This window comes from Globicephala melas, chromosome 18, assembly GCF_963455315.2.
Source record: "Globicephala melas chromosome 18, mGloMel1.2, whole genome shotgun sequence".
Lineage (NCBI taxonomy): Eukaryota > Metazoa > Chordata > Mammalia > Artiodactyla > Delphinidae > Globicephala > Globicephala melas.
The window spans coordinates 78,204,140-78,218,208 of record NC_083331.1 but is presented as its reverse complement, the minus strand read 5'-3'; the positions used below and the strand labels follow the sequence as shown (position 1 = coordinate 78,218,208).

The window sequence follows — 14,069 nt, the reverse complement described above, 5'->3', positions numbered from 1 at the left end:
GCGCAGCCGTCTCCGCTGGCCCTGGGGTGCTGGTGACACTCAGGCTAGGGGCACGGCCTCCGAGACAGCTTCTGTTTACTTCTCATGAGTGTTCTTCACGAAGGCATCTTTTAACTCTTTCTGTAAAAAAGGTGATCTGAATTTATACAAAAAGGTGTCTTCTCTACCGTATCTTCTGGGATACGTCTTTTTATGTTAAATTTGAACATTCTGTGTGATCAAAATGCTGGGTTAACTTAGTGCTTCTTTTTACAAGCTGAATTTACTTTGATTTAAATTTCCCAGGTGTCATAGCTGTTTTTTCAGAGTGTGCGCGTCTCCTTTGTCTGTGCAGAACTTACTAAAGAAGGAAACGTCACGGACTGTAGTTGCTCATCGCTGCAAAGGCGCATGCCCTTTGCGCGAAGAGCCACTGTGGGACGTGGAGACACACACACACACACACACCCCGCCCCCCCCGCCCCCCCCCCCCGCCGAGGCCTCCCATCTGTCCCCCCCCCCGCGTCGGCTGCTCCAGCTGCCAGACCGACTGTCCCAGTTGGCTCAGAAGTGTGCAGTGTGCTCCTGGCTTCTGCTCCACGTGGCTCATCTGCAGGGCTCTCCCAGGCTGCACAAGTGACCCACCCTGAAGGCACATCGTCCCAGGGCTCTGATGCGCTCAGCCGGGCTCCATGTGGGCCTCTCCAGTCGGATGGAGCCGCATTCTGAGAGCGAGGACCCCAGAGAAGAGGTGGAGCTGGATCCACTTCTGTGAGCTGGGCTTCCGAGTCAACAGTGTGACCTCCACCCTGGGCATGTCCAGACTTGGGCGTGGGGACGGGCAGTGCGGAGGGGACAGCCTGCCGTGGGTGTCAGGCCCTCAGCCGCCTCCCCCCACCAGTTCCCTGAGCAGGAGAGCGTGGCCTGGGGGAGGCGCAGACGGCCATGGTGAGACAGTCCGTGTTTCCTGGGGCACTGCTGTCACGGCATCGCTGCTCCGCGGGGCCGGGCACACCCTCACGGATGAGAGCTGCGTCCTCGCTGCGGGGTGAGCGCTGGACTTCGGGGAGCGTGCCTGGATTTCATAGCGTAGAGAGCTGGGCATTTTCAACACTTTCAGGTATTTTCTTGAACAGGAGAAAATCAGGGACTGACCGTGAACCATAACACGGGGTTGCACTTGGCAATGAAAGAAGCAGAACCTCGGGCACGAGCATCCCGCGTTCCCACTGGTCTGGAGGCCTGTGTGTGGAGCGGCCGGCCTGGCCTCGTGAACACAGGCCTGGCGGCGTTGTTCGCGCTGCCCCCAAACTTGGAAGCAGACAGTCTGTACCCGGGCGTGAATGGGTGTGGCCATCTAATCAAGTTCCCTTTTCTTGCGTTTTATTGTTTTGATTTGCTTACCTCGTGTGGTTTCTAACCACTTATTAAGTTATACACGTGACTAGAGCAGTTTTCATTTCGCATGGCCCTCTGCGTCTCAGCTGCGTTGCAGGCCTGTATCTTTCTCTGCAGTGGTCCTTGCTTTTAGAGCCTGTAAATGGTGTAGGGAGATTCTTACCTCTGCCTGTGCTGTGTGTGTTTGTCATAATTTCCAGGTAGGGTTTCTACTCTAGCAAATCCAGATTTGTAGGGCAAATTAATGCCATCCGCGAGGTTGCAGGTACCTTTACAGAACTATTTATGTAGAAGTTGCAGTGCGCATCCCCTGGATTTTAAATCCTTGGTAGCCGTTCAGAGCAGCGGCCCGATGACCTCATGAGAGTTTGAAGATAACACAGCCACATTCAGTAAGACGTCAGAGTCCTCTCCTGTTCCTCCACTACCCTGTCCCTTAGTTCGCGTCAGATTCACATATTTATTTTTGCCAAGGTCCTTTCAGAGAAATGGGCCAGCGCTGCTGCAGACTGGCCAATAAAAGGCTAACTCTGGGGTTGCAGTATAATGTCAGAAGTGAAACAAGCATCGTGTTTGTTTAAGGGTTGTTACTTAAAAATCTGAATTGTGTTTAAGCTCCGTTCTCCGGTGAGGAGTGTGTGTAAGTCACAGTTTTAACCCCTTAAAACAGCCCTCCGCTCCCCAGCAGCGCGTCAGGAAGGAGCCCGCCCCCGCCTGTGCCTTTGGCGGGAGCTGCCTTTAGGCCCTGCCGTGGTGGCCGCGGAGCTGTCAGCCAGGAGAGCCCTTCCTTCCCTCGGGGGAACTGGGCACCTCCGGCTTAGACATTAACGGGGAAATAGACGTGATGTGCACCCACGCGCTCTCGCCTGCCGGTCGGGCACCGGCCGCCCCGCCCCCCGGGTCGGGTCTGCGGGAAGCGCCGTTCGGGCTGGGCTGGACTCGCGGCCGGTCGGCGTGGGTGGAGGCGGCGGCGTCACGGGGCCGCGGGGCTGTCGCCGCGCGGTCCCTGCGCCGCCCTCGTCGTGGGGCTGCGGCCTTTCGGCCCAGCCGCTCCGCTGCTCCCGCCCCGGGGTCGGGCCCGCGCGGAGGGCCGCGGTTTGCCTTCCAGCCCCTCGCGCTGCCCGCTCCTTCTGCCCTCCCGGGGCAGGCGGGGAGGTCGCTGCGACGCCGCCGCCCCCGCGACCGCTGTTGGACTGAACCCCTCTGTTCCCTGGCGTTTCAGGAAAGCGCCTTTCGGTGCCGGCAGCTCTGCTTTTATTGCTGGACGCGCGCCCTTTCCCCTCCTCCCCGGGGTTCTGCTCAGACGAGGGGTCCTGGGGGAGGGGCTGAGGGCGCTGTCACCCCAGCACCGGCTCCTCGTCGCCTCTGTGACCGTGGTCGCCTCTCTGGCTGGCGGAGCTCGGCTGCTGCGTGACTCGCTGGAGCCAGAGCGCGTATCGGGGGACCTTGATGAGCAGGAGCGGCCCGGGGCCCTCGGGGGGCGCAGCGCTCAAGAGGCCGGTGAGGAACCAGGCGCCGCGGTGCTCCCGGGCCACCGCGCCGCCCGCCGCCCACCGCGCCGACCCGGCCGCCGCGCCCCGCTCGCAGACCGTCCGCGTGGTCACCGTGGCGTTGAGGGCCCGGCCGCACTCCCCGGGGTCCACGTGCTTGACCAGCAGCCGCGCGGGCTCCAGCTCGGGGCCACGGAGGGTCCAGCCGCCCAGCACGCCCGGCCGCGGGATGAGGACGCGCTCGGCGAAGTCGGCCTCGGCAGTGCAGACGGGCCGCCCAGCGTCGGGGCAGCGCACGGGCTGCGCCAGCTCCAACAGGGCCACGTCATTGTCCCCCGTGTCCTCCTCGAATCTCGTGTGCACGTGGACGCCCTTCACCTCCACCGCCGGCGGGGCCTCGCGCGCCCGGCAGCGGGAACCTAGAAGGAGGCGGGGGGTCAAGGTGACAACGTGCGCCCCGCCGCCCGGCTCCTGCGCGCAGGGGACAGGGGCTACCCCACAGAGGGGCCTCTCCCACACTCTCCTCTAGGAAACCCAGTGAGGTGTTCGGGGGGGGGGGCGGGGGCGCGGGCGCAGAGCGCAGTGCGGGTTGCTGAACCGGTCAAAAGACTAGGAAGAAATTAGGAGGAACCTCTCCAAGCCAATCAGAGCTTGGCTTTTCGGATGTCATTTTCTAGGCCGACGTTCTGTTGACTGAAAAGTGTCTGGGGCTGGAGCGTATATTTGCGGGTCCTGGGAATCGCTGTGGAGCAGCTCACAGCACAGCCCAGGCCCCGGGGTGGACAGGGATCCGAGCTGCCCCACGTCAGTATCAGTGCCTCGCAGTGACAGTTTCACCAGCTGTGATTTCCTCCTTAGACTAAACATTCCGCATTTGTCTGCCTGCTGTGCCCAGAGTTCCACTAGGTGTCCCCGTTGCTTTATGACTTTGTGAGGAAGATAAGCTCAGTCTGTATTGCATTAGAAACAAAAATTCTAGATTAAAATTTTTGTTTCTACATAGGATAGTTTTTACTTCCAATGTGATCTTATAAAAATGAATGACAGGGCTTCCCTGGTGGCGCAGTGGTTAAGAATCTGCCTGCCAATGCAAAGGGACACGGGTTCGAGCCCTGGCCCGGGAAGATCCCACATGCCGTGGAGCAACTAAGCCTGTGCGCCACAACTACAGAGCCTGCGCTCTAGAGCCCGTGAGCCACAACTACTGAGCCCACGTGCCACAACTACTGAGCCACAACTACTGAGCCCACGTGCCACAACTACTGAAGCCTGCGCACCTAGAGCCCGTGCTCCGCAACAAGAGAGGCCACCGCAATGAGAAGCCCGCGCACCACAATGAAGAGTAGCCCCGGCTCACCGCAACTCGAGAAAGCCTGCGTGCAGCAACGAAGAACCAATGCAGCCAAAACTTAAAAGATAAATAAATAAATAAATCTATTTTAAAAAGAATGATAAAATACTTACTTGTTTTCACACTAATGTTTCTGTACAAGAGTGAACATTTTGCTGTTGTCAGTACAAAATTGTCCTGTATTAGAACACCTCCACAGAAGTCTTCTCCTTCAGAATTTGTTAGTTTTACCTTTAAAAACCAAACAGACAATAAAGAGTTGGTGCCAGTTTTCAGGATTCGGGTCAGTATAGTGTCGTGGTTAGGAAGATGGGCGCACACCCCTCCAGCGAGCCCAGCCCAGCCCACCCACTGCTGAGGCCGCCTCAGCGCAGGGAGTGGAGGGGCGAGAAGGGGTGAGCGATGGACACTTGGAAGATGGACGCTCAGGAGGACAGGCAGCAAAGGTACGGTCCCGCTGGGGACAGATCCCCACCTCCACCCCGCCTCTCACTTGATGTCCCCTCCCTCGGTCCTTTCGGGTCCGGTGGTCACTGAGCTCTGTCCGTTGTCTGGCCAGGCCTCCACCCAGCAGCCGAACGCTTCTGTCCCGCTCCACCTGCTTGCGAGCAGCAGGGCGAAGTAGACGCGTTCCACACATGGGCACACGTGCGCACACGCGCACGCACGTGGGGCTGAGGCAGCCCCTTCACCAAAGGGCCCTGTACAGCTCTCTGTCGACCATGGTGGTCGCTGTGGTTACTGGGCACTTGAGATTGACTGGTCCAAGCCAGGATGTGCTCCAAGAGTAAAAGGCTGTACACCCCAGAGGGCAAAGGCTTAGTTGAAAGAGAAAATGTGAGTGTCTCTCATTGTTTACTATTCATTACATGTTGAGATAATATTTAGATGTATTGAGGTAAGTAAAACACACTATCAAAATTAATTGCACCTGCTTTTACTTTTATGCACGTGGCTACTAGAAAATTTAAGTTACGTCTGTGGCCGATATTGTGTTTCTATCGACAGGGCTGTTCTAAAGGACAGACGAGACAGAAGGGGATGATCTGCATTAAGGGCCTGGGTTGCAAGGAAAATGCAAAATGTAGGTAAATCCAAACCCATGTTGGCGGCATGATTAAAAATAATACTTATTTTGTGGAGTTACTAAAAAAGCAAGAAAAGGATAAAATATTGGTCAAAATAGCAGATGAGCCTAGTGGGAGGTGCTTGAAATAATTTGGGAGAAGGGTAAACATTATAACTTCAGGTATTGCTAAGTTAGATATGAAAGTTTCAGTGTCAAGGGTGGTCACTGGATGAAGAGAAATAGAATATTTAGCTTCCAAACCAGGCAAGGGAGAAACAGGAAAATAACAGAAATGGTGCCGAAGAAGAGACGTTTCCTGAACATGGCAGCGGAGCTGGACTCCGCCAGCTGGTTGTGAGCAGGGCCCAGGCCTTGCTCTGGCTCTGGACCCACCGTGTCCACCCGAGCGCCGCCAGGATGCCTATCTTCCGAGAGCAGCAACATTGGAAACGGTTTTTGGACTCTAAGAAAGGCCTTGGATGGCTGTAAATAAAACTATGTTTTTATCTGGTGCAAATAATGAAGACACTGAAGCTGTGAGTTCAGAATGAGAAAGTGCTTTGAAGTGTGATGTTGAGATTGTAAGTAGTTCACCTAAATCAAAGAAGGTGGAGATGACAAATAGGATGAAATCTGTAACACAAGATTAAAACACATTTATAAAATGTTTCTGTTACCTGCCACGGGAAAGTCGGAGGGTCCTGCTCGCATCCCTGTGACGCCAGGAGGCCGTCAGAGATGAGGGCTCCGCACGCACACCTGTCTTCATTGTGGCCACATGAAAAGAAAAGTCAGTGCCTCCCAGGGCAGACGTCGGGTTTATCTGTGGCGCTGACCCTTCAGCCTATTCCTGGATGCCCGCTAGGTTGAGATAATTCACAGAGCAGGTGAGATTAAACGACCTGCTCTCAGGGACTGAGAAGGCCCCGGGCAAGCCCAACAGGGGACTGGGAACCCCCGGCCCAGCCACAGTGGAGGAGAACCCCGCGCCCAGCCACGGAGGAGGAGGACCCCCCCGCCCAGCCACGGAGGAGGAGGACCCCGCGCCCAGCCACGGGGGAGGAGAACCTCCCCCCACCCAGCCACGGGGGAGGAGGACCCCGCGCCCAGCCACGGAGGAGGAGGACCCCGCGCCCAGCCACGGAGGAGGAGGACCCCCCCGCCCAGCCACGGGGGAGGAGAACCCCCCACCCAGCCACGGAGGAGGCGGACCCCACGCCCAGCCACGGAGTAGGAGGACCCCCGTGCCCAGCCACGGAGGAGGAGGACCCCCCCGCCCAGCCACGGAGGAGGAGGACCCCCCGCCCAGCCACGGAGGAGGAGGACCCCCCCAGCCACGGGGGAGGAGGTGGCCTGTCAGAGGTCCCTGCAGGAGGAGGCCCAGCGGAGGGGACTCACCGTGGGGGATGCAGGATTTGTGGTCCTGGCCCAGCTTATGCCCCTTCGCACAGCTGCACGTGTAAGACCCCGGCCCCGGGTGGCAGAAGTGCTGACACCCATCCGTCCTCAAAGGGTGACATTCATTTTTAGCTGAAAAGGGAAGAAGGGAAAACCAGACATGTTACCCTGGGCATAGCCACTCTGAAATCTCCTTGCGCACTGGGACTCTGGCTTTTCCTTCCAAACGTCGCCAGGCGAGCGTTTCGACTCCCGCGTCAGGAAGGGGCGAGGAGCAGTCAAGGCTCCATCCTCAGAGCAGCAGCTCGGTTGCGGGGGGGCAGGTCTGCAAGTCCCTCGCAAGGATCCTCGTTTCCCGGCCGTGGGCTCACTTCCCGCCGCAGCAGCCGCTCCCTTTAAGGGGCTTCTTCCAGGTGGGCATTGGGATGAAGCTGGAAGCCCTGCTTTGGCGCGAGTTGCACTTGGGGCGTCCACACAGCACTGGGCGGGGCGCTCAGGAGGCAGCTGGAGTCCGGGGATCCAGGCTGGACGTAACGTTCGTCCCGGAAACGGGCTCCGCGTTGGCCCTCGGGAGCATTACGCGAGTTTACTGCCGCACGAACGACCACTGACAGGAATTGGCGCCGCCCACCCCCCACGGATAGTCTCACGATGTTGAAGGGACATCAGCTGATGAGGCTGCAGGCCGGGTCACGCACCCACGACCCAGAGAGCCGGGTGCGGTCCCCTCATAGGCTGACCACCCCAGACCCATCACCCCCAGCGGGGTCAGCCGGGCCCCGGGAGAAAGGAGAGTAGATCGCGAATGGTCTGGACGGGGCGGGGGGCTGGGAGGAAGAGGAGGGGACCCCACGGGGGAAACAGGGGCCGTTCACAAGGTGTGATTCCCAGCGGAAAGCCGGGTTACCACGGGCCTCCTCCTGCTCATCCCCGGGGGGGGGGGCTCCGTGTGGCGGAGGCCGGGGGCGGGGGTCCGGGGGCGGGGGCGGAGGCCGGGGCGGGGGCGGGGCAGGAGGCCGGGGGCGGGACGGAGGCCGGGCGTGGCGGGGGGGCGGTGCTCACCGAAGGCGCAGTCCCGGCCGTCGTAGCCCGGGGCGCAGGTACAGGTGTAGCCGCGGATGGTGTCCTGGCAGGACCCGTTGTTGAGGCAGGGCCGGGAGACGCACGGGGAGCCGCCTGCCGATAGGGACGTGAGGACAGCCTGCGGGTAACACCCTCCGACGTCCCTCCAGGACCCCCTTTCCTTGCTGGGCGGCCACGTAACCAGCGCCGGCGCCTCCTCGAGCTCTCCTGTCACTGTGGTCCCCGCAGGGACGCCCAGCATCCCCCAAGCCTCGCCTTCCTCAACCGGGTCTGACCCTTCAGCACGAGGCCCAAGGGAGCCCGGGAGGCCGCTCCAGCTTCCCCCTGATCCCGGCGGGACCTCGGGGCCTTTCCCACCCTCGTCCTCGGGCAGTGCCAGGCCCTTCCTTTGGGTCAGGGGTTCCAGGAGCCCAAGGCTCGAAATCTGGAATCCACTGGCCTCAAATTAGCAGCCCTCGTGAGCCAACTGCCTCCCCTGACCTTAAAGGGAGGAGAAGAGGAAAGAATCCTGGAGTAGGTGGAGGAGACACTTACCCAGATACGTCTTCCAAAATTCATCCTGTACAAGAGAAACATAAAAGTGTTACAAATGGGACATCTGTGTTCCGTGTTTTCTCCTGTGGCCGGGCTTGAAAATAAGAAAATGTTGATTTTATTCACTTCATAGGAAAATACTGGTTGAAACAAAGAATGCAAAATTCTTTACATCTACTTAATATCATCTTTAATACACCCATGTCCCATGTCCCATTCAGTATTTATTTACGGTGACCCATTTGAGGAAGGGAAAACAGTCTAAGACGTGGCACAAACACCACGGCCTCGCGAGGCCCTTTCCCCTCCCGGGCCTGTCTCCATGGCCCCACTCCGCAGAATGCCTGAGGCAGATGTAGAAAATTCACATCACTTTTTCTGTTTTTATAAGCCAATTCAACAAGGATTAAAAATGTGGGGGGAATGTTAACTTGGGGTGGCGGTATCTAAAATTAGGAGAATTACTCAGACTTAAGGCGTGGAGGGTAAACATATAAGTAATTGCATCTCCCCAAATCATACTCGGACTTCTAACAACTCAAGCACAACTTTACCAGGAAGTTTTAATTTCTCTTAGTTTGATTAAAGATCATTTTCTTATACATGGGCATTTAAGAAATTATGATTTTAAAATACTTTAAAAATATATTAGAGAAACGGGTCAACATTTTGTTCAGAATCACCTTTAAATATTGCTGCTTTAATATGTAGAACTGGGAAGTCTTTATTACGTATTTTACTATTCTGAAATATTTACACACAAATATTCAGGCCCTCTGTTTACTGATTGATAAGCTTATGAGTAACTGAGAATGGCAAGTTCTCAGTTGTATTATTCAGAGTGTATGTGTTGTCGCTTGTAATCCAAGTTATAGATTATGAGAGATGTTCTTACCACGTAGGCATCCTAGGGAGGATCTTTGCGTTGCTGACACATTGAAACAATTACATCTTTATTAAAAATACTAAATTCCGTCAGAGTCCTGTCAAGCTGAGTGACCTCTGTGAGGAGTCCGGCTACTCAATGTGCTAATTTGCTTAATCTGAAGAGCTTAGGTGGTGGGACTGAGCTGCCACCCCGGGTGCCCCACTAACTGGCTGGGGAAAGTGATTTCACTTCTGTGTCTCTGTTTCCTCATCTGTACAATTAGGATTAGATCAACTTCCCAGGTAAGTAAATAGGTTAATTAATTTAGTTCAGCCTCTTTGAGAAAATATGTCCTCTAAGGCAGCGGAATAATCAGAAAGCGTGTGAGTCTGTGGCAGGGGGGATACATACAGTGGATGCGTCATTTTCAAATACTTCTCGTGCTTCCTCGTAGACACAGATTTCTTCGTAACATTCCTTTTCTAAATTTCCCTCAAAGAGCTCTTCCAAAAGGTAGGAGCTGGCTCGTTTCCGTCTCACCAGAATTTCATTTGCTTTTGAGGTGGGAAGAAACACTGCAGAACAAGACAGGCGTGTAGGCGCCTCAGCGTGGGCGGGCAACCCAAGAACTCCCACCCGCATCCTGAGGGCCAGGCTCTGCGGTGCTGGGAGGAGCAGACCCAACGGTTGACCCTCAGACCCGGGAAGAAGTTTACCTCCTGCTCACCACGACGTTGGGCCCCGGGCCCCTTACGTGCAGCCAGGTGAGTAGGAGTGAGCTTAGAACAGGAGGGTGGGAGCCCGCGAGGAAGGGGTGGAGACCGGGTTTGAGAGGCTGCCCCCTGGGCAGTCCTCTGCCAGGACAAGAGCCCCCGATTTCTAGCTGGGCACACGGCTGCGCGGACAGACTCCCCTGGTGCTAAGGGTGGCCGCATGGCTGAGCGCTGGCCACCAAGATGCAAACAGAAGGGCTAGGCAGCAGGTTCCTGGGAACCTTCTTGAAAAAGACAACTGGCGTGGCCCCTGGCCGTTTCTTTGTCCCTCTCTCCATCCTGCTACCTGGGACACAGATGTGATGGCTGGAGCTCTAAGCGTCATTCTGGAATATGAGGATGAGGATCACAGCGGGGAGGACTGAGTAGAGCCACCTCATAAGGACACCAGTCATTGGATTTAGGGCCCACCCTAACTGAGGATGATCTCCTCTTAATTAATACACCTGCAAAGACCCTATTTGCAACTAAGGTCACATTCTGAGGTTCTGGGTAAACATGAAGTTTGGGGGACACTGCATAGATGGTGTCCACAGATTTCTCCACTGTGAGGAAGATGTTTTGGGATAGGAATGTCCTGTCCCCCAACAGTCTTTAGCTGAGTGTTTTCAGCGTCAATGAAGTAGTTTTTCCTGAATCAGTTATTACCATTTTAATTGCAGAAGAGTGACTTTACACCCCTCTTTCCTTCTGCACTTACTAATCGGCATTCTGCTGTAAAGGAGAATCTTTTCCCTGAATGCTGTGTGTTGATTCATTTATTGAATGGATTTTAAAATTCCAATGAATATTTTTTCCATTTCAGAAGTTCTGTTCGATTCTTTTTCACATCTGTTTGGGCATCTTAATGTCTCCTGTTTTCTTGCCGTACCTCTCTCACATGTCCTGTGTTCTGTGTCTGGGTATCAAGGTTTTTGTGAGTCTGATTCTACTCTTTTTCCTGCAAGTTTCTGGTTGTCTTCTTTCCTTGTGTGTTTGGGTTTTTCTTTTACCATGAGAGGCCCCAGGTTGAGAAGGGAGCCCGAGGCAATGAGGACCCATGTCTCCCCCTGACGTGACCCTGGATCGTTGGGGTGTCACTGCAGTCACAAGCAGTCGCCGCAGACCCCTGGGCCGACTGCAGTGACTGCTTCTCCGGAGAGGTTTCTCTTTCTCCACCCAGCACCAGCATCCCGCCGCGGAGCTTGTCTCTTTCCCCCACGTGGTGCCAAGCGTGGTCTGAGCTGGGGTGGGGCCTCCTCCTGGGTCCCCTCGCGCCGTGTAGGCTCTGCGCCTGGGGCTGCGGGGAGCCGAGGGTGGTGGGCGCTCCACTGCCTCGTTCATTCTTTTGCTCCCGTCGGTCTTTCCCCTCGTGCCAGGCAGGGGCATGTAGCAAACATGGGATAAAATACTTACTCTGCTTTCAGCGTTACCGGGAGGGTTTTTCTGGGTATCTCATCTGTGGCCCCTCCAGGACAGCGTTTCACGAGTCCTCGTTTATTTAGGCTGCTTCGGCCGTTTACCTCGTACACGATCGTGCACAGTTGTACGCGGCTGTGAGCTGTGTGATGCCGGGGGCGGCGGGGGTGGGGGTGTCTCTTACTGAGATCTCATTCCGAGCTTTGGGTTTTATTCTAAAGGTTCCACTGACTGTAAGAGGAGCCTTGGCCGAGGTGGGCAGCGCAGCCGAGAGAAGCGGTTGCAGGCCCTGTGGTCACGAGTGTCCCCGGACATTTAGGACATCGAAGGAAAGAGGTTATGATCATTTTAATAATATACTTATTTAACCCAACAGATCCAAAATACTTCTGTTTCAACACACAACAATTGCTAAAAAACTATTAATTTGAGTTTGCATTCTGATTTCTGTGCTAAACCTCTGCAGTCTGGTGTGTTTTGAGCTCCTGGCGACCTGACCTTGGCCGCCGGTTGGGTGCGGGGGCGCATTGGCCGCGTGGGCGGCAGGGCTCCAGGGCCCCCCGTCTGCGGTCGCTGGTTTGGGTCTGAATGTGAAGGAAGGTTGAGGACGGGGAGAGGCCCGCGGGCGGGGGGGCATGAGGGGCTGGGGTGCCCTCCCGGCGCCCCCAGAAGCCGTGCCCTACCCAGTCCTGAGCCCCGGACCCGGCGGCCGGCTCCACCGGGGCCCCCGGGGCCCCCGAGGGACACTGTCGCTTCCAACATACTCGTCACGAGCGGCGAAGAGACGGGAGCTGGGCTCAGATCATGCTGGTCCCGCCGGGGGCCCTCGGCTCCCAGAAAAAGCCCCCGACCCACCCACCCGCAAGCCTGAGTCAGGAAGGATGCCCAAGGTGGCGCCTACCTGCGGGCTGGGCGCCGCGCGGCGCGAGGAGGGCGAGGAGGGCGAGGAGGGCGAGCGGCGGCCCGCGGCCGGCCATGCTCAGCCCGCGGCCAGAGCGCCGCCCGGCTCGGCTCGGAGCGGGTGCGGACGGGAAAGCAGCCCCGCAGAGGAAGGCCGCCCGCGGAGGCCAGCGGGCAATGCAGTGTCCTAGAGGCTTCAGTCCTGCCTTTTTCCGTTTAAGGCGAAGAGAGGGCAAGACGGAGAAATGAAAGGCCGAGGCCGACAGGGACGGAGCTGGGGCGGCTCCTCGGGAGGAGGTCGGAGGTCGGAGGTCGGGGGTCGGGGGTCGGGGGTCAGGAGCCGAGGCGTCCCACGGGAACCGGGCCTGCGCCGCGGGGGCGGGGAGACACAGTGGCACATTTCGCCGACAGATAAGGCGGCACAGCGCGGTGGGGGGTAACCCGAACAGAGCGGGGCAGCGACCCCCTGCCCGGGGTGGGGCTGGGGGTTAAGGCAGACCCTCGAGGGCGGGCGCCCTCCAGGCCGGTCCAGCGGGGCTCCTGTGAGGGGCTGGGGAGCCCAGCACCTCCCGGTGAGACCAGCTCTCCTGGGGCACCAAGTGCCAGGGGAAGCGGGCCTGGGGGCCGCTCGGGAAGAGCCTCGCGCAGCGCCACGAGGGGGTAGATACTCTGACCTCCGTCTGAGGGGACAGCAAACTCATCCCCCCTCACCGAGCGGGTCAGCACGAGGCCCCCCGGGGGCGCTCTGCCTCTGTCCCTCTCGGTCTCTGACTCTGGCTCTGGCTCTGTGTCTCTGTCTGTCTGTCTCTCTCCCTCCCTCCGCCGGCAGCCCGCACACCGGGCTTCCCTCCTGTTAAGGGGCCCCTGACGAGCACCCGCACGGTGCCCTCTCTCCCCGCATCCTCTTGGTTTCCTTCGAAGGCTCGTGTAGTGTGTTTTTCCCAGCTGTTTTGTTCTTTCTGACGTGGGCACCTCGGCGACCAGGGCTGAACCCCGTTCTTGTCAGGAGCCCTGCTTCCCGTCCGCATCGTCGGTGAGGACACACCCCCACTCGGTGGTGCGCCCCGGGCTCTCCTGATGCAGAGCTACCCCGTCCTGTTTGTAATTCAAGTCCGATGCTCGGGATGACTTTCCCCAGGGCTCTGGTACCTCCATCAGGGTCTCATGGTGGCTGTGAGGATCATTCTAGAACGGAAACATCACCCTCCAGCCCCAAGGGCCGGGGGCTGCACCTGCAGCGGGTGGAGGCCTCCAGGGACCCTGTGTCTGCAGGTCTCCGGCTCTCTAAGCCCGCCCCCTCCCCCTGCCACCCGGCTGCCATACAGCCGCTCTGCCCTCCCCGCTCCAAACGCGGCTCTGTCCCAGGCATGTCTTCACCCTGCCCCTCAGGGACCGCGGGTGCCGATGAGCGGTCCCTCACTCTCGGGAGGGACAGTCAGACCCTGACCGCCACCGCCCCCCGTGGTTCCTCACGGTCGGCTTCCTGCTCACGTCTGTCCCCGGAGGAGACTTTCTAGGGGACATGCAGTGGAGCGGGACCGACTGTGCCCACAGGGCACAGGCCTGGTTCAGGTCCACCTGGAGACGAGCTTTGAGGCCCATGGTCCCAGGGCCCACGGAACCAGCATTGTGCGAACCAGACAAGAGGCCTCCCTACCACGCTGCCCGAATTCCCTCTGGAACCTCACTGAGTCCAGCTCTGTTTCCCAACGGGGAAGGTTCAGCGCCTTGGGCGGTGGGGACCCCTCTGCCCTCCACTCCCAGGTGCCCAGCTGCCCTTGCTCTCTGACCTGTGGGCTCGGCCCCGCTGGTGAGAGATGCCAGCCTG

The 14,069-nt window shown here is 58.0% G+C and overlaps 1 protein-coding gene across 1 annotated transcript; it reads right to left on the bottom strand.

Annotated features, from left to right (window-relative positions):
* Positions 1–2,661: 2,661 nt before the first annotated feature.
* PROZ (protein Z, vitamin K dependent plasma glycoprotein) lies at positions 2,662–14,017 on the bottom strand. The gene is given in 9 exon segments (XM_060287762.1): positions 2,662–2,723; positions 2,726–3,286; positions 4,332–4,449; positions 5,965–6,050; positions 6,686–6,817; positions 7,748–7,861; positions 8,303–8,327; positions 9,582–9,745; positions 12,243–14,017. Coding segments are annotated over 9 exon segments (1,323 nt in total). The 5' UTR covers positions 12,319–14,017; the 3' UTR covers positions 2,662–2,676.
* Between the last annotated feature and the right edge of the window lie 52 nt (positions 14,018–14,069).